This window comes from Phalacrocorax carbo, chromosome 6 (genome assembly GCF_963921805.1).
Source record: "Phalacrocorax carbo chromosome 6, bPhaCar2.1, whole genome shotgun sequence".
Classification (NCBI taxonomy): Eukaryota; Metazoa; Chordata; class Aves; order Suliformes; family Phalacrocoracidae; genus Phalacrocorax; species Phalacrocorax carbo.
In genome coordinates this window covers 40,464,525-40,490,696 of record NC_087518.1, presented here as the reverse complement: position 1 = coordinate 40,490,696, position 26,172 = coordinate 40,464,525, and the positions used below count along the sequence as shown (strand labels likewise).

The 26,172-nt window shown below is 39.9% G+C and overlaps 1 protein-coding gene across 2 annotated transcripts in view; it reads right to left on the bottom strand.

Moving 5' to 3' along the window:
* ANKRD13C (ankyrin repeat domain 13C) overlaps positions 1-23,222 on the bottom strand; it is a 28,806-nt gene extending 5,584 nt beyond the window's left edge. Inside the window, exons 1-12 of one of the 2 annotated variants that reach the window (XM_064454832.1) lie at positions 22,616-23,222; positions 15,526-15,567; positions 11,430-11,534; positions 10,381-10,466; positions 8,829-8,874; positions 7,074-7,140; positions 5,456-5,600; positions 4,550-4,681; positions 3,447-3,608; positions 2,546-2,625; positions 876-974; positions 120-220 (exon numbers count right to left, since the gene is read on the bottom strand). In XM_064454832.1, coding sequence (XP_064310902.1) covers positions 120-220; positions 876-974; positions 2,546-2,625; positions 3,447-3,608; positions 4,550-4,681; positions 5,456-5,600; positions 7,074-7,140; positions 8,829-8,874; positions 10,381-10,466; positions 11,430-11,534; positions 15,526-15,567; positions 22,616-22,961 — 1,411 coding nt within the window. In that variant the 5' untranslated portion in view covers positions 22,962-23,222. The remainder of the gene's footprint in view (positions 1-119; positions 221-875; positions 975-2,545; positions 2,626-3,446; positions 3,609-4,549; positions 4,682-5,455; positions 5,601-7,073; positions 7,141-8,828; positions 8,875-10,380; positions 10,467-11,429; positions 11,535-15,525; positions 15,568-22,615) is intronic. The other variant, XM_064454831.1, reaches the window with a different exon arrangement.
* Between the last annotated feature and the right edge of the window lie 2,950 nt (positions 23,223-26,172).

The following is a 26,172-nucleotide window of genomic DNA, read 5'->3' as shown; positions in this document are numbered from 1 at the left end:
ACAACAACACATTCCACACTCTTACGTAAGACAAAACTCGACAGAAGTTTTGAACATACTGCACAAATAAGTACACACATTTTGGAAATATGAAGCCACAAGAGTTGTAGTTATCTCACCTAATTTTACAGGAAAGCCTGGTGGAAGCTTCATTTGAACAAATTCTCTAAGTTTGTTAAAGTGCTTGAAGGGTGCAATTACTTCTAAAACATTCAACAATCTGAAAAGGAAAAAAAGACTTCATTGCAAATTCTTGTTTCACAAGCCTTCCCTCTAGAAAAGACAAAAATAACCCAAAGAGCAAAGTGATAAAAAAGCAGTTGAAAAATTACATCATGCTTATAGATCTCTCTCCTTAGAGCTCCAATATCAGCATCCTCACATTCAGTTCTTAGTAATACATATCGTGTTACCATAGGTGTACAAATAAACATCAAGATATTAATTTCTTGTCCTCATTGTACTCAAGAGATGGAAGCATGTAATACCACAGCCTCTTCTCCATGAACATAAGGAACCTGACATGGCTTTGCATTAGCTTAGGAGACATAACTTTGTACGAAAACTTGTTAAGGCAAAAACGTTTTAGAATTCTGTAGAATCAGGCACACCAGTATTCTGACAAATTAGTGATAAACCTGGTCAAAGCTCTGGTCTTATCAAGTATAATAAGCGCTTGGCTCTTCCAATAACAGGCACGCCAGCACTGAGGTCTCTAATTTTAACAGTTTACTTGCTTAACAATGTCACTTCATTCACGGGTTTTAAACTGCCAAATTCCCGTATCTGAAGATATTAAAATTTCTGCAGTTCATCAGCATATTAAAACATTTCCTACATATCAATAACATTCACGGCCAATGATTTTGACATACGATTCAATTCCTAAGGGAAATTCCTGGCTCATAGCTATCGTGGCTTTAAAGGTTTTCTTGCTTTCTTTGCAGACCAGCTCTCTACCCAGATGAGGAGCTCTGTAAGGGAGAGGGGAGAAAGACAAAGTCAGTTTTTCTCTCAGTGAAACCTTGGTTTTAAAGGAAGGAAGAGAGACTCAGGTTTGAAAACATCAGTAAAGAATCCCTACAGTAAAACAAATACTTTAAAAGTAAAAGCTGTGCATAGTAAAGATGAGTCAGTAATCATCTTAATTTAGATTACTATGAGTTCTGCTAAACTGGGAAACAAGACAAAAACGGTTAGGGAAATGACTTAAGGAAGATCTCAAAATAATTCCTTATGAACTTTATATTAATAAACACTGTAGAAAGATATGACAACTACCCAGAAATATATACAGCTGATTTCAGATGTTAATTAAAATTGTCTAGATGTGAACAAACTATCAAGTTGAACTAGAAAAAGGTTCATTTGCCTTCAGCCTGAAATGTGAAACAATCTCAGAGAAAGTGGAAAAGTTACTCTAGTATCACTAGAAGGCAATACTGGAAAACACAGGACAGAAAATTCTGTTACAGGAGAGAAATAGATAACAAAAAGATAACGGGTCTTTTCCTCTTGCTTTGTATTAGTGAGAAACCTAGATTTCCCATTAAACTCCCTTCAGTTAGTCAGATTATCAAACAAAGCGAAACCTTACATACATACACACACATTTCTGCCCCAACAGTAATAGCTGTTCAGGTATAACACATTTATTCTGCTTGAATATTCATTTTATCTCAACTACATTAAAAATTAAATTAGTCTAAAAACAACAACAAAAAAACCCCCAAAACAGATCCATGTGTCTTTTTAGTAAGTCTGTACTGTAATATCATCATATTCCCTGGCAATTCCCTGACTATAGACTAATCTAATATCCTTGGAGAAAGAACTTTTATCCTTGTTACATTATGTGACACACTTAGTACGTGTTTTGGTCTTCCTGCATTCAACAGCTAGACAGCATGCAGTCCTAGAAAATAAATTCAACTGCTTGTGTCTTCTATAAATAAAGCTTCTGTAATTAAATTATGGCTGTTCGCTACCTAGTTACGTGCCTAGATGACAGTACCTTGCAAAGATGCAGCCAGTACTAGGGAGATCTGTATGTCCTTGTATTCCAGAAGCACGCATTTTTGTACACTGCCACTGCTACTAGAGTCTCATTAAATCATAAACTTTTATTTTAAACATGGTGAATTGGATTATTTATTACTATCATAAGTAAAGATAAAATTAATTACAGCAACAAATTTGTCAGAAAAGTCTTCCTTAAGAAATAAAAAGCCAGCTCAGATGTGCATATTTTCAAACTGCTTACATTTCAAGCCATGGGTATCGGGTAGATGCCCATTCAATATTTCTATCACCAGCTGATGCAATAATACTGTTTACATACAGGTATCAGCTTCCTAGCCAGCCTAGTGAGGAATGTTAAATACCTGAGCCATCAAACCTAATGCTCCTCTGTCCCCAGAAGACTATAAACAAAAAGCATCCACAAACTAGAGAACACAAAAACCAAAACAAAACAGCCACAACCCAAACCCAATAACCTAAAGGTGTCTATGGAAGTTAAAGTCAATAAAACAAAAATACTTACTTTCCATTTTCAGCAGATATGTACTCTTCCCACGTAATTGTATTGGGTGATGGCGGAGTAAGTGACTGCCGTCTGACAGGCTGTTCAGAAAAACAAGTCTTAACTGTTTATCTTTGTAGTCTCTTAGAATTTTGCCATTCAAAAGATACAACTGTAATTCAGTTCTACGAAAACCAGCAATATAGTCTATCCAGATTGTAGCTGATTCTTCACTGGGCTTTTCCATCTCCTGCTTTCATAGTCCCCATTTAGGTTTTTGGCCTCAAACTGTATTTTACATAGAAGTCGGCTGTTTTAATATGCCAGTTAATCAGTTAATTCAAGTGTCTGAATGACAAGTAACAAAGCACAAGCTAATACAGAAATAAATTAATCATTTTTAAGAGGCTGTATGCATGTTCCCAGATTATGTCTGGCTCATTCTGAATAGCTCTTGATTTCATGGTGATAATTAACAGGCTTAGTCCATTTTAATGAAGCTAAAAGAAAACACAGTTGAAAAGAAAACTAGAAAGGCATTCTAAGCAATAAATGTTTTGGTCTAAAAGAAGTTGAAGTGATTTGCCAGAGCCAAACCCATCATCTTTTACTAAGAGACAAATTAAAACTGAAATATCCAGTGTAATCACAGAAATTCCTCAATGTGTACTCTAATCAGGATAATTCATTAACGTATCACCATGATTATACTGTAGGTCATATTTATTATTTTAAAATTAAGACAATGATTATTTATTATCTTAAATAATATTATTATTAAAGAATGTTTATTTATTATTTTAAAATTAAGACAATGAAAATAGAATAAAAACATAATCTATAGATTTTGCTAAATGACTGGTATGAAAGATCAATCTCCTATGCAAAAATTCACATACTGTGAAGATTTACTTAAGTATACCTCAAAATTTTGTTCCATTAAGTTGCCACCTTTACTCAGGCTCTCCATGATAGCTTTATTTCGAAGAATATCCTCCTCACTGAGATGTTCTCTTCTTTTCCTTGATTCTAATACAAGTCCATTAACCAAGTAGAAATCTGCCAAAAAGTTTCCTACTCTTTCCTGCAAGAAAGGAATTGGACATTAATAACTCACAGAAAACAAAATAAAAACATATAAATTCTTGTATATCCAAATAATTGCACTTCGTTGCAATAACATAACTTCAGGATTCAAATACTGTAATTCACACAACCAACCACATGAGCTATCAGTGGGCATCTCAGTAAGATATGTAGAGCACAAATGCATGAACTCCAACAGGAACAGATCTTTCATATCAATGGAAACTAAGACGAAAGGATTGTTTAAGAATTCAACAGCAGCCAAGGGAAATTTGACTAAAATTGCCATCAACAGCAAGCTGTGTTAAAGAATAATTTACGCACGTAGAATATGGGTATGGTATTCAAAAAGAAAGAAGCTCTGCAACACTAGCTCAGATGAAAACTTGCAATGAATGGCACTACCTGACAGATCCTGATGAAAACAAAACCCCTCAGAGCTAACCACAAGATAGCAATTTGCTACTCAAAGAAGTTATGACAGTGGCTGTTTCCATTTTTTCACAGCTGAGAACTTGTACTTCAGTCAAACTGATAACATGGGAAGGAACACCAAAGGAAGCTTCCCAGAATGCTTCCATCTTACTGCATTTCTGACATAGGGGTGCACAGAATCCCTACTGCACGCCTTGGAATGAATTTGCAGGGACCATATACTCCTACAAAAGTTATTTTCAGTACAGTCTGTTCTCCCCTCTGCCCGATAGCTACAGTTTGTTATCTTTTTCCAGGCTACTTTTTTGTCAAGAATGCAGCTCATCATATATATTCTGTGTGTTCAAACTAGTGACAGTTGTAGGGGACAGGGGGAGGCATTTTTCCTCCATCCTGAACATCATCATCTTTTACTCCTTATTTCTTCCCAACCACATCATCATAAGGCTGTCTGAACCATTTTGTCTCCAGTAATGCAGTCTGTGAAATTTTCTTTCAGCTTACTGTTTTGTCTTCTCGAAAAAGCCATCCTGTTTGGGCACGTGTGAAGGTAATTGATTTGGTTGATAATGTTGCTGAGTAAATATCACTGCTCATCAAAATGTCAACCTCTTCTTCTGTTTCCATCTCAGATTCCTAGAATAAAAATTCCGAAATACTAAATAGGACTTATTATTACTCTTTAATATTATTATTACTTTCTCTAACGAACAACAACAACAATAACAAAATCAGTAAACCTTTTTCTTTGGAACTTTTCCCAGAACTAGCATTTCCTGAATTTTCACAGTTTCATAGAAGCTCTGGCCAAATGGTTATCAAACAGTTTAATCTTAAATATTAATGCAAATAGATCATCTAAGTGTGATTTATCCAGCAGCTGAGCTGCCACACCCTTTCTACAGGCAAAGATCCATACGATTAAGTCATTGGTGGATAAAGCTATAATTAAAAACTTCACTAAATACAAGGAGGCCAATGAGTCATACCCTTGCACTGTTAACTACTAAAGCGGCCACAGAGTGACTAAACGGCTGCAAAGCAGTGGCAAGTTGGAAAACCCACCTGAGAACACCTAAATTAAGCACACTGGAAAGATTAAAAGTACCACGCATCATAACTTAACACATATTTGCCTATTCAGAATGATAGATTTTTCCAAAAGATTCACATTCTAGCTTTTTCCTCATTTAGAAGTCTGCATTCAAAAGCACTGTTTTTCATAACAAAATTTTATGTCACCTATACAGCTTAAGTTATAACAACTGAACAATTATTTGGTTTGCTTTTATTTGGAGTTTGTTTGGGTCTTTTTGAGGGGCACATTTTTTTAATTAATGTTAAGTCAGACTTCTGACATGAAGTAAAAGCTTGAGGTATTTCACACCCTACATTCACACAGATCTTTACCTCATGATGTATTCGCTGGTAAACTTTTTGTTCATTGTCTAAAACTACAAAAGATTCAGAGGGTGCGGCATCACCATTAAAAATGAAGCTTAAATCCCCTCGTTGGCACTTCCTGTCGGTAAAGTCTATGAGAGTTGTATCCAGCCTGCAAAAATATATCAATACTTTAAAAGAAGTTACCCATATACACTCAAATACACTAGTAAGTTCAGTTTGTAAGCAGAAGCTTTTCTTTTCTATTATTTACAATCAAACACACTAAGGCCTACGTTTTCATGGGATATTTCATAAATGAAGCCCAGATGCAGAAATTTTAAAAAATGCTATTAGTAAGTTTCACATCATATCACCTCTACCATTATAAATGCATTCTAAACTATTCTTATGCTAACTTCATAGGAAAATGTAAAGTTTTCTTCAGAAAAACATTATTTCAAAACTGCCAGTGTGAGGAAGTGGCAGAATTTATATAGCCGGTATGTGCTACACATTGAGAAATACAACTGCTCAATCCTATTCTGCAAGAAGCAGCCACTGATTTGACTAACAATGTTAGGACATGACCCAAACTATGAGGAGGACTAAGAAACAGACTGATTTTTTTTTTTTTTACACTTATTTTAGTTGCTATTCCTACTTTTTCCCCTCACTAACACAAAAGAAATGCTTCTGCTGACCTGAATAACTAGAAGATGGAACCAAGGACCAAGATCTCTCTAGCAATTCATATCCATTATTGCTAGAATACTTACTTCTTTAGCAAAGATGGCTAAAGAACCTGAATTTAGTCACCACTTCATCTCTAAGGGGTGATTGCTATTAAGCAATCATCATATATTGGCCTCTGATTTCAAGAAAGAATCTGTAGCTACCTCCTCTCAGTGCCAGTCTTGTAACTCCCAGTCTAGTACAAGCAGAGCACACAGAAATGAGAAGGGAAAAAAATGGTCTCAAACTCAAATTGGACCTAAAGAGTGAGTCCACACGCCTATGCTGACAGCTTTAATAGAACAAAATTTTCTACAGATTGAATCTTCTGAATCATATTCTTGACTTTTGGTTTGTTTTAAACTTTGGAACCTAAAGAAAAAGACAGAAAAGACATTTGAATCAAAAAACCCCAACTAAGCCAGTTAAAAGCTGAGCTTGGAAAGACTCCTGGAAGCATTCTATTGAGTGTGTGAATCCATCACATTATGTAGTAAAAAAAAGTGGTATAGTTTCTCATTTTAAAATGCTTAGACTGGAGCAGCAACATTTCTCCATAAAGTACTGAAAGCTCATTTATCTGAAATGGTGTTAAAAGTATCGAATGCTTACTTTCCAGTTAATCATTGTAATTTCTGGTAGATAAAGCCTCATACAGCTTAACTGCTTCTGCTTTACATTTTAAGTGACTCAGGAACTGAAGTTAAACTCAGATCAATAGGTAAAAAAAGACAGTCTGAAGTTCAAACCACTTCTTGCCTCTAAATGCCAATGTACAAACACAACGTTGTTTCGCAAATGTTTGCAGGCTCCTCAGTGATTTCTTTCTGACCACACTGGAACCCAGTGTTTTCACTAACATGCAGATATTTATGACTTAGAAAACACGTACCGTGAAATCAGTACTTACCTGATATTTATACCTTGTTTGTGTATTTTACATGCATCAGAAGGCAGAATTCGGGAAAGTAAAGGCACTAAAGGTAGTGAGAGAATGCAGTTAGGACTTGGAGTTTCCTCTGCAAAATATTTCTATTAGAAATATATATCAGGTTGAATCTTGATGTATTTTAATACAAATACAGCATACCCATTTTTCATCATAATCTCAATACAAATACAACTGACTAATACCAGGGTCATTTCTACTCAATAACTGCAAAACTGACCTGTAATTGTACAGACTACTCTCAGCATCAGGACATAATTTAAAATGTCCTCAGGCACAGCTAAATAATTTATAAATTCTAATAACTCATCTTCTAGCTGTTTGAAAATTTAATTCTATGATTTGATAGTTTACTTACATATACACCAACTGAAAGCCTAGTTACAACTAAAGCAGAACACCCACACGCAGAAAAAAAAATCCAACGCACTAAGCTTAAAACATGAAGCAAACATTGAACCACCAGTGGAACTGAGAGTCAGTATAGTATTATGAGATGGATATATGAGACTGCAGCCATCCTTATTCTAAAAAAGACCATTTACTTTATAGCAATAAACCCAATTCAACACAATGGCATTTCAACACTTTGAAAATGAACTGCAAAGAATTAAGACCACCTGTAAAACATAATTGGCCTATAGGACCAATAACTAGGACAGAGACACTGCCCAGAGCACCTTTTTCCCCTCAAGAAAGAGAATATATAGAAAAAACTAAATAATGTAAATAGAGGCAGGCACAGTAAGACTCCTGAAGAAGAGGACCCCTAGAAGCTGGCTTTACCTCTGACATCACTTTTTCCATGTGACGGCTGAATGCCATCATCATACTCTGCAAGTCAGGCGGCAGTCTCATCATCAAGCAATGGCTTATCTTACTCCATGCCTTGCTCTACTCTCTTTTTTATTCTGACTCTTCCATGAAAAAGTGCACTCATTAAATGCACAGCACACAGTAGGCCACCTAAAAAAATGAGGTGTCTGTTCCGTATCTGTTCAATGTTTGATGGCAGCCTGGATGCTCATTCCTCCTCTGAATATTGGAAGAGCCATATGGTGTTGCAAATACTTGGACTATGCCTATATGAAAGTATATAAAATTACTAACTTAAATTTCAACCAGAAGTATCACTTCTGATATTTTGACATTATTCAGACATGTTGATCATTGTTAATGCATTTTTTCTGATTTATTTAGATTTTTCTTCTACAGGTAAGGAGGTGGAAATTGAGAAAACACTAAACATTATACAGTCACTTGAAAGAAACATTAAGCTAGGGTTTGAACAACCTACCACATAGTTGCACTTAACTGACAGTCACCATTCAGAGTACAGGCTGAAATTCAGGAAATCAAATGCCCCAAGTCCAGTTACTCAACTAAACTGTTCAAACCACTGCTCTATAATGACACCAATCTACCGCATAGAGACATTTTAATATTTTACTCTTCTAATAATCATTTTCTTAAACAACAGCTTGTTCACCCCCATATTGTGTCATTGGATTACAGAATAGAATTCAGGTCCAAAAACGAATAAGCAAAAATAATTCAGCAAAAAAGTTGTCTGTCCTTTCTTTATAACTTAGATCTTGAGGACTTGATTGTGAACTTCCCAACATGCAAATTAGAAGAGAATTTAAGCTTGAGAGAACAAGCATCCTGAAGACTGATTATATTATCTCCCTGTGAAAGGAATATGCAATTGCTTACCCCAACTTTGAAAATCCCAGTGAAGCTCTAGATAGAAGTCACCTAGCTGAGATGAAAAGAAGGATATATTAACAAGCTTTTTAGTCTAAATGACAACTGTGAAATTTACTGAAAGACAGGCAGAAGTTGTGTTTTGCCAAATAAAACGTTTTCTCTAATGTATTTTAACTTATACTGAACTTAAACATCTCTGAAGCTTTAACGAGAGTAGAATCAATAACGACAAAATTACATAACTCATTTGAACTACCCATTTTTAATGAATTTTATAATTAATAATTTACACCACTATTAAGCCATGGACTGTAAAAGATTTATTGTAAATATGTGAAAAGATCTATGGAGCTCTTTGCTTGTTTTCATTGATCACATCCAACCCTACGGAATTGTTTGTTCTGGCTTAAATTAGTGAGTCAAGTTTCAACTAGGAGTATTCACATACACAAGTTTCAATGTGCCTTCTGGAAATATGCTTAAGTCATTATATAAAAATTCCTCTACCTCCATAAACACGTGCCTGCCAACTCCTTTAAACTGTATGCAGAGCAAAAGCAAAGTAAGGGGTGGCTGGACTAAAATTAGCAAATATTGCTAATACACTGAGGTAGCCACATACTTCCACTCCACACAAGAAGAAAAACACCCAACTCTAGGCCAGGCTTTGTACCAGCAGGAATAAGGAACAGCAGAGCTGGTTTAGTAAGGCTGTGTCTGTGCTCTGTTTGCTCTCACACGAAAGAACTGAAAGCTTTTCACTTCTAGACAGACAGGAGGGTTTGGGTTTTTTTTTACCTTGGATCGATGAGAAACGTAGGAACATTGGTAGACCATATTCATAGAGTGTATCACTGACACAGTTTAACTAAACTTTTCTGATGTATGGATTAATTAACAAGATAAATGTTTGTTTTTCTACAAACCTATCCACATTTTACCACTTGGCTGGGCAAGAGAATCTCACCCCACCTAAAGGAAAATAAACACCTGCGTTTTATAACCAGTTTTAACACACTAGCAGCGGTTTGAAACGGAGGAAACTGAGCTTTTCTTCTTGGTTTCCCTCAAGCGAAGAATGTTTCACTGGCTCAAGAAGAATTGGCTGCTGCACGTAGATGGAGAATTCAACCAAAAATCTCTTTCATTACTAAGCAAGAAAAAACCTGTCAATCATGATTGGTGACTAAACAAAATTAGTAATTATTCACCAAAACAAAAGGTTTAAGAAAGCTTTAAAATCCTAATGAAATAAATACAGATTAAAAATATATTCTTTAACTTTTAGATTGCCAAGATGACTAGCAGGTCTGTCTTACATAAACCTTTCTATTTCAATTTCCAGAAGCTGAGAAGGAAGTATTATCTTAAAAATACACATAATTCTGTGACCCCCTTAAAAAGGGTGCTATAAGCCAAAACTGCTATTAAGAGCAAGAGATTTGTAAAAGCAAGTAAAGAACTTTTTTTACAGTTTGCCAGAGCATCCATACTAAGAACATAAGCCACTGCTTTCCATCACAATCTGGTTTTGTCAACATAACTGCACTGAACTTACCTCTTTCAGGGCTTTTAATAATCGAGGTCGCTTTTCTTCAACACTTTCCCTGGACTGCTGTTTAAGCTTCCTTAGGAGTGCTGTAACTAAACAGAAATTAACTATAAAGTAAGTCTATTCTATTTGCTTGTTAATTACAGTTTAGTGTCATTATTTGACACTTTAAAAAAGAAAAAGCAATGCAAACGTAACATTTCATCAGACTTTGGAGAGATTAACTTCAAGTTATAGTACATAGACGTAGCTTACTCTGATTACAACAGGAAGAAAAGCCTCAATAATTGTTTATGATATAAAGCATATAATCATGTCAAGAGATCTTTTACACACATTTTAGTACTAACGTGGGTACACGTGTATTATTGAACATGAGCCTATAGATTGTGTAACATCTACTCCCACTGAGAAAATTCTTCAGTAGTGAGGAGCTGACATGCAGAACGTTCTTAGTGTATTACAAACTAGTGCATCAATATACTAATAATATATTTATATATATTATATATGGTGACCTTTCTGGTATGGGACATGGTAATACTGAGTACTATTAACATCCACTAGTGAGTAGCAGTAGAATAATTTTCCCTTTACTACTTCATATCTGAAGTGAATAAGCAATCACTGGATTTGCCTACTGGCCTGTTGAGATGAAACATAAAAGCAATATCCCATTGCCAATTGATATATCAAATATACATACGACCACATGGAGCAGTTCCAATTAGATGATCCCATACAGCTAAAATCCATTCTGACTGTGGAACTTCAATTTTAAATACACAATGCTACTTTATAGCTTTTGCAATCACCTTAAGCAAAATCTTAACTCTACTTAGCATCATGTATCCTAATGCAATTTCTTTCTTATCAAGGGAATGGACACGTGTAGAGCTTGCTGTATCATTAGATATAAAAATATTCAGCTGATTAAGATAAACTCTTCAGAGAACTAAAACAGGAGTATTATCAAAAAACCCAGCTTGAAAACCTGTTTTCCTGTTCTGAATGAGGCCTCATTTTCTGATTAATTGGGAAGCAGAGGTTCTTACTCATTTGTCTGTCTCCATAGCTGATGGCTTCTGCAAGAGGGCTCCATCCCTGAGCATTTTTCACCTTTACCGGAGCATTATGGGCTAAAAGCAAGTGGGCACATTCTGCAACAAAATAGTTATAATTATTTACAGTAAACATTGAGGATGTAGCGATATTATTCATCATAAAGGAAACAATTATAAAACAATAGTAGTAGATATTCAATACATTAAGCAGTTTATCAGAATACATATCTGGATTCTGACTCAAACTTTAAACAAACAAAGAACATTTACATAAGTACTTGCTTACAGCACTTCCCTGTTAAATATTAGCACTAAAAACATAATTGGTGATCAACCACCAATTACATAACCACTGAAGAAATGTCCCTTCTGCTTCTTATATTTTGCTTTTTATCAAGCTATAGTTGTGTATGTGCATATACACACACACAACTATATAACAAGTATTTTTAAAACATTACATCATCTCGCTTTACTTAATGCACAAAACCACGTACCAGGACACACTTCATGGTCTTCCACACATGGAAATTGTGCACGGTCTTCCCCCTATCTCAACCCTCTTTGTCCAAAGGTCAATGGTGAACTGATTTGCTAGAAACATGCATGGAGACATAGACTTCAGGCAACTCTTGACAACATCACGTCCATGGGAGGCAGAGAGGAAGTTGTGACACTAACACATCCCTACGTGCTGTAACATCTTATGGTAAAATGGCATCTAAAGCGGGGAAAAAAGCACACTCTGACCTAGGAAAGCCTCATAATATGTGCATAACCAGCTGTACAACCACTAACAGCTACTGTAGGACTAACAACGTGGATATCTGGAGCACTGATAATAGAGCACACAACTCATGGTCCTGTGCTCCATCAACAGAGAGGTACCCTTGCAACACGCTACAGTTTTCATCAGTAACAGTGTGCATCGATGCTATCCCTGACACTCAGCATGTACACACTGTGCCGATAAAGCAATGTTAACATCTCAAAGACACACAAGTTCCTAGTGGAGTCACAGCTCAACCTGCATTCCCTTCTCTGTCTACAGGTAAAAGGTGATGGTGGAATGACGAACAGCGCTTAAAATTGAGGAGAGAAGAAAGCTTTCAGTGTTTCCATGTTTTGAATAAGCTGTCCTCATCTGAAACGGTTCTTCAGTTTCTAACTACAGAAAGTTTCCTCACCACATCTCATTAAAATCAACCTGACCCATGTGCAGATGATAAAGCAGTACAAAGCTAGAGCTGTAGGCTGAAGAAATGTCTCATTATTAATATAGGATGGGCAGGCATGACGGATAGAGGAACTGCCTGGATTATTCTCCTGCTATAGGTGTTACAGGAAACTGTACTAGTCATTCCAGATGCAACAATCATGAGTCACTGGGAAGCACAGTGTTTGGAAAGGAAGAGATACTTCACTGGTGAATATACTATCTTTTGTGGTAATTAAACAAAAGCCCTGAATACTTTGTCAGCAAACACAGAGAGATATTTTTATGGTTGCTTAATTATAGTGCCTAACACAACAACAACACTGTACAGTGAGCAGGCAAGTAAGCTTGCATTTACCAGCCAGATTACATTTTCAGTTAAACAAACAGGATGTAAATTCACCCTGCACTTCAGAAAAGTCTGGCTATAATGCTGCTATATAAAACTGAACAGCCTACATGCATCACACCAGAAAGACAGAAAACTGACCTTTCATGTCAATGAGACAGACAGGTAGGAAAGGACCTGGGATTCTCGGTGGATCAACAACTACGCAGGATTCAAAGTTGAAACAGTAACACCAGGTATTGTGTGGGATGTCATGCACAAACAGGCCTGCTCTAGGGAAGCTAGACAAAGGCTCACTACAAGCATCCTAAAGGATTTAGGGGTTTACACACAGGATGACGGACTATATGGAAAGGAGCCAAGAGGTGAACTGCAAACTGAAATCTAAAACATGCAGGCAATGAGAAAAAGAGTAGAGGGAAGAAATGCCTCTCCTCTCCTCGCTGTACTATACATGAGGATAACTCATATTCAAGAAGTCTGTCAGAGCTGAATAGATTGCTTTTTATCCTGGAGCTGAAGCATAAAATAACCTAATTTTAAGGGAGACTTAGAATAAATATTCAACCATACTGAATTAAAGTTGGTAAACTCTTTTCTATCAGTTTTATTATAAGAAGCATCTTTGATTAAAATTGTTTGTATTTATCAATGTGGTATGATACTGTCGTAGTTACATGGGACGTGTCCCTTCATGACAGCTAATCACCTGTTAATCAAAAAAGACACAACCCCTCCTACACCCAACAGTGCGAAACTTGTAAATATTAGCTAACTACTGTGATAAACTAAAGCTTGAAACAAACACTGCAACAAGGCACAACAGAAGTCATACACAGCTGACCATCATTGCTTGAAAACACAGAGCAAGTAGTTGCAAAACTAGTATCTATCTTACAAAGAAAAATGCCTTATTTAAGGCTGAGAAATTAAAGGAAGACTTCTGCCTCTGTTTCCTTCTGTTGTTCTAAGCCTCTAGTCTAGGACCCTCACTGGAAAATAGCAGTTCTGACAAAGCACCATTTTTCGCAAGTTGAAAAACTCCTCCCATCTGTGACTTCTAGGAGGCAGGCACTTGTTTGCCTCACTGCTGTCTCCAAAATTTTCTGCATTATATTATTTTACTTTTTTTTTTTTAAAACTGAAAAAGTCTCATAGGCTAAACCAACACTGGCAGATTCCAGCAAGCTCTACTGTTTCTTCTTCTGCATAAGCCACCTCTGTCCCTTCTTCCTTCAAAATGACCTCCCACTCTGACACTCAATTATCTTAGATCACTTCCTAGGTATTACCAAAACATCCTAAGACAGCTTATTGCATTTCCTGCATTCCCCTTTCCAAATCTGCCAGGCGTTTCAGTTAACAACAGCTCTCATGGAGCAGTACCACATACCAGGCATAGAACTCAAAGAGCTGAATGAACCAAACCATTCTTGTTTCAGTAGTGAAAAAGAATTTTACTGTCATGGAGACTGAACAATCATACTCCAGGTTTCTTCCCAGTCTTGAAACACATCTACTTCTATACTTTCTATTTGAAGTAGAAATTTAAATCCTGTGCCTTGAAATTCTGCTGTAAAGAAATCCTCAAAGGATATCTGGAAAGATGAGAACCACCGTGAATCAGCAGGCTGCACAGTCCTGCAGGCTGTCCTGTGCCCCACACAGGGCAGCCTTGAAACATGAAGAAACAGCTAGGCCATGGGTCAGAAATTCGAATCAAGCGAGTGAAGGAGCGTGCAAAAAGTAGATGAGCAATTATATTTCCAGTCACTGAGTCATTTTATTCTAGAGGATGTTATTCTGATTCACTTCATTGGGAAGAAGCTAGATGGGGTTGTTCAACACCACTAGTGAGCAGATCAGCAACACACACAGTGACACTAACCACCAGAAAAGTATTGTCAAAGAGAAACGGTATCATCAGACAAAGATAAATTAATAACCCTTCTGTACCATGAATTAATTGCACATTAAAATAGAGACCTGCCTGGATCAAGTCCCCTGCCTACACGTACTGAGTACATCCCTCCGCTTCAGCTGCTTGGACACCAAAAGGGAAGGTGGCATGCATATGCTTGCCTCCACTGCTTGGAGTTGTTTCTCAGTCTCCTAAGATATTCAAAGTTTCCCAATTCCCTTCTAACTCTGCAAAAAGAGATGAGCTGGATCCTCCCACTATTCTTGTTCTAGGCTTATAAAGAATCCAACCACTACTACTTCTTTCCACCCTACGCCACTCACTACCTAGCTCCTTGATTCTGGCCTAAAGAACAGATCTGATTTCTCCAACTTTTCTAAATCTGTATTGCACATTCTTTTCAAAAAACCTCAACTTTAAACTAGTTTGCAACAGAAGATCACGTTCAGGAAAACTGATGAATCTTTCTTCCCCTCTTGCCCGTAAGTCTTTTCCTCTTGCCCCTAAGTCTTACCTTAAGAATAATTTAATTATAATTTAATTTAATTACCCTTATCTTAAGGATAGTTTAACAGCTAAAAAACCTGAAGGTTTTACCTACCTTTATGTCCCAACATCACAGCAAGATGTAAAGGAGTGTTTCCTAAAATAAATCATACAAATAAAAAGATATTAGATTCAAGGTAACAGAATCCATTGCAATTCCTTCAAGTGTTTGCACATACAACTCAAATGATACGTGTTAAGAAACTACAGTTACATGACCTAACCAAAGAACACACTAAAATATGCCAGAGCAGTTACATTTTTCTAAGCAAGCATTTCGATTATACCTGTTAAAACAAATATATCTGAAACATATTTCAAGGGTCGAGAGAGCTTTTTTTAAAGATGTCTTGAAACTTACTCCAGCCAAAGAGGTCCAATTATATCTTAAAGAAAGAGATAACCCAAACCTTTATGCTTATCATGGTCTGAAAAGTCTGGCATTTTACAAAGAACGACATATCTAGGTTAAATGCTACTCAAAGACACAATACTGATTAAAATTTTAAGAGCCTATTTTATTAATTTTTCAAAGATTTAGTACAAAATTTTTACTAATACAGTAACAGACAGATTGTGAAGTAACAGTAACTATACTACAAAAAAGCCTTTTGGTTATTTTAATGCCTTGTTTCCAAAAAAGTTTCTCAGATTATTAGCAGATATTACAAACATGACCCTGTTTTCCCAGCTATGCATAGGACACATTTTGTACTTCTGTTCTTAAATATGCACTGTAAGGTAGAGAGAACTGTTTTTCTGGATTAATGCTGCTACCACTTTCACCACTTTAATTACCACTTAAAAGGTTTTTGACACTGTGGCTCACGGCATTCTCTTAGAGAAGACGGTGTCAAAGCTTATGGCTTTGACAGGTATACTCTTTGCTGGGTAAAAATCTGGCTGGATGGCTGAGCCCAGTGAGTTGTGGTGAATGCAGTTAAATCCAGATGGTGGCTGATCACAAGTGATGTTCTCCAGGGCTCAGTGTTGGAGCCAGTCTTGTTTAATATCTTCATCAATGATCTGGATGAGGGGATTGAGTGGGCCCTCAGTCAATTTATGAATGACACCAAGTTGGGTGGGAGTGTTGAGCTGCTTGAGGGTAGGAAGGCTCTGCAGAGGGACCTGGACAGGCTGGATTGATGGACCAAAGTCAGTTCTATGAGGTTTAACAAGGCCAAGTGCTGGGTCCTGCACTTTGGTCACAACAACCCCATGCAATGATACAGGCTTGGGGAAGAGTGGCTGGAAAACTGCCCAGCAGAGAAGGACCTGGGGATGCTGGTCGACAGCCAGCTGAACATGAGCCAGCAGTGTGCCCACTGGCCAATAAGGCCAACAGCATCCTGGCTTGTATCAGGAATAGTGTGACTGGCAGGTGTAGGGAAGTGATTGTGCACTGGTGAGGCCACACCTTGAATACTGTGTTCAGTTTTGGGCCCCTCAGTACAACGAGGACATCAAGTTGCTGGAGCATGTCCAGAAAAGGGCAATGAAGCTGGTGAAGGGTCTGGAGCACAAGCCTTATGAGGAGCAGCTAAGGGAGCTCGGGTTGTTTACTCTAGAGAAAAGGAGGTTGTAGTGAGGTGGGTATTGGTCTCTTCTCCCAGGTAACTAGTGACAGTACAAAAGGAAATGACCTCAGGCTGTGTCAGGGGAAGATTGGATATTAGGAAAAATTTCTTCATTGAAAGAGTGGTCAGGCATTGGCACAGGCTGCCCAGTGAGGTGGTGGAGTCACCATCCCTGGGGGTGTTAAAAAAAAAAACAACACAACATGGAGATGTGGCACTTCAGGGCATGGTGTAGGAGGCATGGTGGTGTTGGGTTGACAGTTGGACTTGATGATCTTAGAGGTCTTTTCCAACCTTAATGATTTTGTGATTCTACCAGAATTCTGATGCATTTTATTTACATAGCTTAAGGATGCAAAATTCTTCCATTTAACTGCATTACTCTGTTTATCGTTTAAACGTTTTCTTCGTGGAGTTCATAGAAAAATTGCTGGAAAACAAAATTCTTTTGCCATTATAACAAATGCACTTGATTTTAAGGTTATTTTACAGTATTGTGTTAGCAATAAGTACTTGCTACATGCAAAGAATGAGGTACTGTACATCTGAAAGATGTAATCCAAAACATTGAGATGTTGCCATACAGAGTAATTGCCAGCATACTATAGTATCATGAAATCTCTGATCAAGATAGGCAAGCAAAGGCAGAGTCTCTAAATGGTTTTGAACGAGCTATTCAACATGTAGTACAAGTTATTCTTCCAGGTCACTAGCAACATCACAGGCAGCTACAGCCTAGTTCATTATGCACACTCGAAGCTAACCTCAAATCTTCTATTAATTGATTTTGTAACATCTGTAAGCCAAAACATAATTTAGAATACTGGATGCAGCCATTTTTTAAGTGACTGAAATAACAACGTTACTGAGGAACAAACTTAAGAATGAGCCAAACCACATAATTAGAAAATTCAAATTATGCAAGCCAGGGGTAAACATTTTCCTCACCTTATCAAGCACTTCAATGGGATGTATATATACAAAAAAAATAGCTCTACACTTAGTTTTGTTTTACAGTAATAAACTTTAAAATTTAAGAAAATACACCCGTGTTTTTTCAAACTGTGAATAAAACAGAGCCAGGCAGCTCCAGTAGCTATGACAGCTTGGTATAATGGAAAGAAACAACAAAATGAAAGCTAACCAGGCCCTTGACTGCTTTCAAGAACTTTGTTAGATTTCATTCAGCTGATAAGCAGAAAGTGCAGTTGTGCTATAGCACACATCATTTCAAAACTTCTCTGGACAAGGGTCTGAGCAACCTGATCTAATGCCAGTGTTATCTCTGCTTTGAGCAGAAGGTTGGACAAGATCACCTCCAAAGAAATCTTCCAGCATATATTTTCTTTGACTCAAGGATCATCTTCACATCAAAAAGTATGCGATTTAAAAATTAGACAGGGAAGCCATATATGGTAGACAAGGGGGAGAGGAAGACAAGCATGCAGAAAAACAGTGCAATAACCAATAAAGCACAGAAACTAGAATCTATCAATTCCAGAAGAACAAAATAAAAAGCTATTTATGAGGAAGCTGAGAAGAGATAACATCCTGTTTGCTGGTCTTTAGCCAGCAAGTCCCTGCCAAGGAAGAGTCTACGGTTTAACAAACATCAGCGAGATAAAATAAGAGGTTAGCTGCTGTACCAAAGGGAGAGGAGCCACACTAACAGGTAAGGCAGGAAAACACCTTTAGGAAAGGGGGCAAGAAGGAGAGGCAAGGCAAACACATAGAAAAGGGACATTATGAAACTTAGAAAGAAGCACTGTAGTTCCTACCATTCTGGACTACCCAGCCAGTCAGGCTTTTTTCTCGCTGCCCATGATAAACTCCTCTCCAGACAACCCTTAACCCAGACCAGCCAAGCTCAGCGAGCACGGACACAACAGTGCGCATCTGCTTTGGAGAGCTGGCTGCAGCATGGTGGCAGGACTGGCAACCGAGCAGTCTAACGTGCACACAGCACACCAAACCCTGTAAGCACCACAGTAATCTCTGTATGTTTTTATTGCACCAATATTCCACTGCTACTTTACAGAAGTATCTCCCTGACCCACTCCCAAAAGGAAAACAGTCTCAGCAAGAGCTGAGACACAACTCTAGCTTTGGCACATGCAAAAATCAAACCCAGAACATAATTTTGCACAGTTCCATTACTAATCATCCATCTTAAGATCTGATAAACCTGGGAAGGTCTTGATGCTCTTTGGGCCAAACAAAATGGGGTTTACCAGTAGTAAATTTAACCCTGACTTATCAAAATAAGCCATCCAAACTGTGTAAGTCTGTATATCATAGAATGAAGAAATTATGGTGGAGAATCACTCAAGCTCATAGAATGCCTCTACACAATCTTCAGGTTCTTCTTCCCCCAGCAGAATAAAAGGAAGAGCCGTTCAAGCAGAAAGACCCCTCTTTTGTCTAATTGCAGTCTTAAGCAGAGGTAAGCTTTTGCTCTGCCCAGGAAAACCAAGGGAAGACAAATGCGTTGGAAAAGATGAGACCAGCGCCACCAGTGTCTCCCACTTCAACAGCCAACCATCAATACTGAGTAGCAGTAGCAGTACTTATCAGGGTCCGAAACGAGTGGCAGCCAAAGACTTTCCATACGTTTCATCTCAGAAACCTGGCTGGCTGGCAGGCACAACGGGACAAGTTAACTTCTATTTCTTCAGAAGAAATGGGATCCGGAAATGTAAACCAATCCCAGCAGCTGCTGAAACAGAGCCACACTATCATGCTTTTGCTAGCATTTGGATGATAGATGTCCCAGACCGATAAATTAATTAGTACCAGTATTTAGAGGACTCAAAGGGAACTGCACCACTAGGATTCTATCATACTGCAACCTCAAGTTCCACTGATCCCAAAATACAAATCCTGTTTAGTTGCTTCATGATGGCAAGAACAACTGTGGCTCCTCTAGAACATTTACTATCCCAGAGCACACAGAATAATTCTAGGTAAAATTAGTCTGGTGAAAATAAAATGGCAAACTTCAACACTAATCAATTTTTCCTAGCCAGTGCACAGCGCGACTAAGCATTTCTGCCAGGATAGGCAAAAAATGGGAGAGGGCAGTTTCATTTCTTTCAGTTGCATGGATGGTTTTAACAGCTTGAGGTTTTCAATGAACCACAGCACAAGTCACAACAGTAAGTGTTAGATTCCATGAAAAAAGTGGCTTTACACGACACAGCTGCTGGAGAGAGAGAGAGAGAGAGAGAGTGGTGCAAATATAACACACTGCCATTTACCTATGTAAGGGGGCTGTAATAAATAAGATACAGTACTTGCTGACATGTGCCTGCATGTGTAGCTTTTAACCTTTCATTAGGCATCTGGCGTACCTACAAGGAAGCCGAGTCTATTTTCCAAGAGTAATTCAGCAAGAAGATTTGTCTATTCCAGAATGTAACGTTTTTATTCTAAAAATGTTTAAGCTCTTAAATGCATATTACAATTAAAAAAAAAGTAATCTAATAGGAATGCAGACAAGCTTCTCCCAAGAAACTTAATGTTTTTGGAATAATGACACTGGCCTTCCGATGGGTAGTGTTTTCTGAGATTAATTTAGAGAGAGAGCTAGGCTGCACTCAATTTACAGATACAGCCAGCATCAGTTTTATCAGAACACCAAGAGTTTAACATCCTACAGGACTTGGCTTTTCTGCCCTTAACCACACACTAAGAATGGGACTGAATTATAAGCAATAACTATTACTAGAAGTTCTTCCTCCCCTCTGTCACTTCCTTATGTACTAGAATTCTGGCTTGCTTTGGTGTATAGTTGTAGCTGAAGTTATCTATCCCAAATAACTCACAATTCAAATATGTAAACAAGTGACGGATAGACTCAGGCAGAAAGAAAACAATAACAAGGAAATATCAGTCAGGTCTTTGGTATGTCAAGACATCAAGGGTTTTGTTGTTGGTTTTGACTTTTTTTTTTCCCAACTTAATAGCAAAGGAACACTTAAAGTAAAAACTTGAAGGAAGATAATGAGACAGAAAACCGCAAGGCATTCCTACTGTAGAAAGCATTGAGAAACCAGAAGGGCATTAATTTGAAATTTTTATATATACGTGTGTGTGCGCATATATATTCTGTGATTGTGATATATACTAAAAACGGATGGTATCGATGTTTGTGATACACATTGAAAATGAGAGCAGCAAAGATGGATCAGGAAGTGCCTTCAAAGTAAAGATATTAAGCTTATGGCGATGAGTTATTTGATGAGGAAGTGGAGGAGGTATAGGGGAAAAGTCAGAAGAAGGAATTACACTGAGTGAGAAAATTTATTCCCAAGTCTGTTGCTTTCATTCTACCAGTATTTGCTACAACGTTTGGAATGAAGATGACAGGGTAAATATATCTGTAGCTATATTTATAACAATGTACTTCGAAAAATGTTACGACGGTTGTAAGAAATACTCCTCCTCATCTTGATTGAGGAGACTGAGCCCTATATTACTCCACATACATTAGTTTGTGTTTTAGAGTGCCTAATGTTATCATGGACATGGCTTTTAATTTCCAGTTACATGATTCTTCCCATTGTACCAAACCCAAAGATCGTTCTACCTTAGCGTTCCTTTTTATTTTACATAAAGCAATTAAGAGATAAATGTTCCCTTTGTTATACTTAACTAGAAAGAGAACATAACCATACCCTTTAATCACAATTTCTCCAGATACCACATACGGTATAACTTAGCATTCTCCTGCAGAAACGTATCATGTTACTCTTGAAACAGGCAGGAAGCAGAGATGAAAACTAACCATGAAACTTAAGCTGACTTCACAAGCTGATATTTTTCTAACAAGGTAAAATATTCACCAAACTAAACATTATTTTAAAATAATGTCCTAGCAAGATTTTAAGTATTTATTCGTTACAGAGTAGCATGAGGATCATGCTTCTACCTCTGCTACTGCCATGTCCAAAGCAAGCTTGCAGGTGTGCGGAGAACAAGATTTTGTCTCTTTCAGATCCCAGAACTAAAGCATTTAAGTTTTATTTTATGGTTTTTAGCCTGAGGAAAAATTAAAAGTAGTTCCACCAACAGCCAAAGGAACCACCCCTGAGTGCACTCGCCATCTCTGAAAGCAAACGGGTGACGGTTCAGACACTTTAAAATAAGTGGAGTTTTTTCTTAATAAAGTCGGATTTGGGACCTGAAACGGCACCCGGTAAGAGGAAGCTCTCCCAGCATCACGCTGCTACAAAAGCCGGTACCGCGATCACTCATACTATGAAAATCCCAAAGATTTTCCAAGCGTCCGGCCGCGCTACTCCGCGGAGCCCGTTAGCGCTTCCACCCCGCCGACTGCCCGCACCCCGGAGAGACACACCGGCGGCAACTCGGAGCACCGGCACGAGCTCTCCGGCCGCGCCGGGGGCAGAGACAGACTGAGGGAGAGAGGAGGCTGCGGCTCCCGCGGCGCCCGAGGGAGCTCCCCACAGCGCGGCGGGGGACGCGGCCGCCGCCTCCGGCACGCCGGGCACCGGGCCCGCCCCGCGGGCAGCGCCGCCCGCTCCCCCCGCCGCCCCGGCCGCTCACCGTGACTGTCCTTCTGGCCGATGCCCTGGGTGCGGATGAGGGCCGAGAGCCGCCTCACGTCCCCCTTGAAGACGCACTCGTGCACGGGGAAGTGCGCCGGGCACTTGTCGGGCTCGGCGGGCGCGCCCGTCCCGCCGGCCGCCGGCCCCCCCTTCAACCGGTGGTGGTGGTTGCTGAAGATGCGGTGGCCCCCGGCCCGGCCGCCCTTTCCGCTGCTCCCGCGACCCCCGGTGAAGATGCCTCCAGGCGCGGCGGCCGCCTCCTCCTCGCCGGGCGCCAGCAGGTCCCCGTCCTCCTTGCTAGGCTTGTGGTCCCTGCGCAGCGAGCGCAGCTTCTCTCCGGTCATCGCCAGCGGCGGCCCCGCGGGCGGCGGGGCCCCGCCGGGAAGACTCGCCGCAGCCGGAGGGTCGATGCGCTCAGAGCCGCGGCGGCGAGTCCCGTCCCGTCGGCATCCCCCGCCAGAAAGAGCCCGCCGCGCCGAGGAGGAGCCGCCTGCCTGCCTGCCTGCCTGCCCGCCCGCCCGCGGGGGCCGCCCGGGCCCACTCAACGGCCCGGCGCCGCCGCCATCTTGGCCGACTGCTCCCGCGAGAGGCACGCCGCGAGGCGAGACTTCCCCCAGGCACCGCGAGACTGTGCGTAAGGCGGGAACGGGGAGGGGCGGGAACGGGGAGGGGCGGGGCGGGGCAGATGGCTGCCCCCACGGCCCGGCACCGCCCTCGCCTCCCCCGCCCCGCCGCGCCTCGCCAAGCAAGAGGAGGCCGTTGGTGCCGGGATGAGCCGAAGCTGTTTCCCTACAAGTGCCAGATACATTCGAGGGCAGCGAAACGAGGCGAGATAAGGCGACGCGAGGCCTCGCCTTGCCTCAAATATACCTGACATGTCTTGGGAAACAGCTTCATCTTACACATGCAATAGCGTGCGGCTGTTTCCTGGTGAGGCGAGGTGATGAGAGGCAAGGTCTTGCCTTGCTTCACCTCGCCTTCTTGCCTCCAATACATATGGCATTTCTAGGGAAACAGCTTCTTACACTGGTCCTGTTGCCTCACTTCAAATATATCTGGTATTTCTCAGGAACATCTTATATTAGCAGTAGTGGTCAGCTGTTACCTGGCAAGGCGAGGCAACAAGAGGCAAGGTCTTGCCTCACCTCACCTCACCTTGCCTTGCTCGCCTCGAATATATCTGGCATTTCTAGGCAAACAGCATCATCTTACATGCCTTGCCTTGCCTTGCTCGCCTCAAATATATCTGTCATTTCTTGGGAAACAGCTGCTTCTTACGCCAGCACTAATGGCCTGCGTTGCCTCGTGTACAGGGCGAGGAAAACCTCATGGCCAGGCAGCTCACCATTCTTCCCTTGAGGTGACTGCACTTCACAGAGGGCTGTGCCTTCCTACAGACCTTGCATCCCGTATCTTTGGACCATTACTGCCGCTACCTCGCAGGCTCTGGCTGTTGGGAAGCGGTCCCAGCTTCCCCGGCCTTTGTCAGCCTTGCAAGGGCTAAGAGCACCCTCTCTGGTGATGCATGCCATGAGGGAAGGACCCAGAGTCTCAGCCTGTTGCAAAAATCTGCCCAGATGACTCCTACGGATTCCTCTTGGATTTGTTTGTATACAAAGTGGCAAGGTGGATCCAGGAGTGTCTTGGTTTGAGGCTTAGTTATGCAACTGTATAGATGATGCCAGCCCATGTTCTGTATGTTGCTGCGTGACAGAGGTGTAAACAAACCACACAACAATGAAATAATGAGATGAGCCTAAGAGAGCAGAAGCACTGGGTTACTTCCCAGGTCATGAAAGGTCAAGGGATTTCTCAATGCAATCTCAATTCAGGACTCATAGGTCTCCTCGGCGCTCCTTCTGTGAATCCCCTTGTGAGCCAAAGAAGAGAAATGGGCTGCTAATGCTGTTCTGAAGAAAGAGTCACCCGGTCCCTTCACTATTCACCCATTTCCCTCATTTGCGTGGCTATTTCATTCACCGAGGGAAAGGAAAATAGAAGGAAAAGACCCAGTGTGACACGTGACTGTGAAACAAGAAGTTGTCTGGAGACTGGCAGGAGCTCTACAAGTGTCTTCCACAAAAGCACATGCAGGAAAAGGGAAAGACGAGACAGTCATCCTGTCCTTTTGTCAGTCCTTGTAGATGCATTATCATCTCACAAAGTAACTGCATTCAGAGGTTCCAGATTTCCCTGCAGGAGCTCCTTCCTTAGCACTAGTTCTGCAAGTATCTACTTACAATGTGGAATGAATCATTTAAAAAACTATGATGTGTCAAATTCCAGGTAAACTGGATTTTTTACTAATGCTTCCAGGGCAAGCAACCTACAAATTGTCAGGAAGATTAGTTCTGCTGTGGTAAAAGAACTACCTCTCTGGGTGACCTCTTTCTTTACCCAATTTACTCCCCTCATACTAGGTGGCTAAGGAGAATTCTAGGCAGAGATGGGAACTATGAAATACGATTTCTGTGCCTGCTGTCTTCAGAGTGACAGCACAGCTCCTTTCCGCACAGCTATTTACAATTCTAATATGGAATTTTAAATAATTCTAGGGGAGAAAAATGTCACCTTTGCTCTATATTCTATTTGCCTTTCCAACAAGATTTTTCTGGCTCTTCTTGTATTTAGAGAAAATTAAACCCCATTTACAAACAGAATTTGAGAGCTTGACACTGGTAGCAATTGATGTCTCTTGCCTGTTCTCTAGTGCTGCACAAGAGGCTGTTTGTCCTGGTGCTGTGCTGGAAACATGTACAGTGCACAGCTAGTCATGTGGAGGAGGTGGACTAGCTCAGGTTTTAGCTGATGTTGGAAGATGCACGTTGCATGTTTAATTACTGGAGGCCAGCGAAGAGGAGACAGAGGCATGAAGTCACTGTTTACCAGCTTATTATGGAGTCCCTTATTCAAGCCAGAAATATAATGAATGCATTACTAATGAGAACCGCTCTGTGAAAACTGGCATTTGTCATGAATCCAGACGTCCTCCTGTGCTAGGACTGTAATGCGTAATTATTATTCACCTATTCTCAATCCTTGAGAATGTTAGGGCATTTTTACTATCTAACAACAGAACTTTGTCTTGTTTATATTCTCCATCTTCTTACATTACTTAAATTGGTCTCTTCCAAGCATAAGGCAATTTAGATAGAAGTAGGAGGATCAGATATTGTGGCAACGGGGAACTGCATTTTCTACAGTTTCTGGGGTGTGAGTCTCTGGAAACTTCACTTACCAAATTCCTCAAGTAGGAAATAAACAATGGAGGAGTAATTTCTCATGGGTGTATTCCTCCAGGAAGGACGCTGACTTTTTTAGAATGTAAATTAATAGGACAAAAACCAGAGAGGAATAAAAGACTAAATTTGTACAAAACCAAAGGTAGGCAGAAAATGAAAATGATATACTCTAAGGGTGCCTCTGCATTTATTCTAGCTGTAAGTCTAACAGTAACATTTAAACTCATGAAGACTACCTAACAGAATATTGAAAGCACCCGAGTATAGAGAAGTGCTCTCTGGTTGCCTTTTTCCTGACTTCCACAAGGCAAAA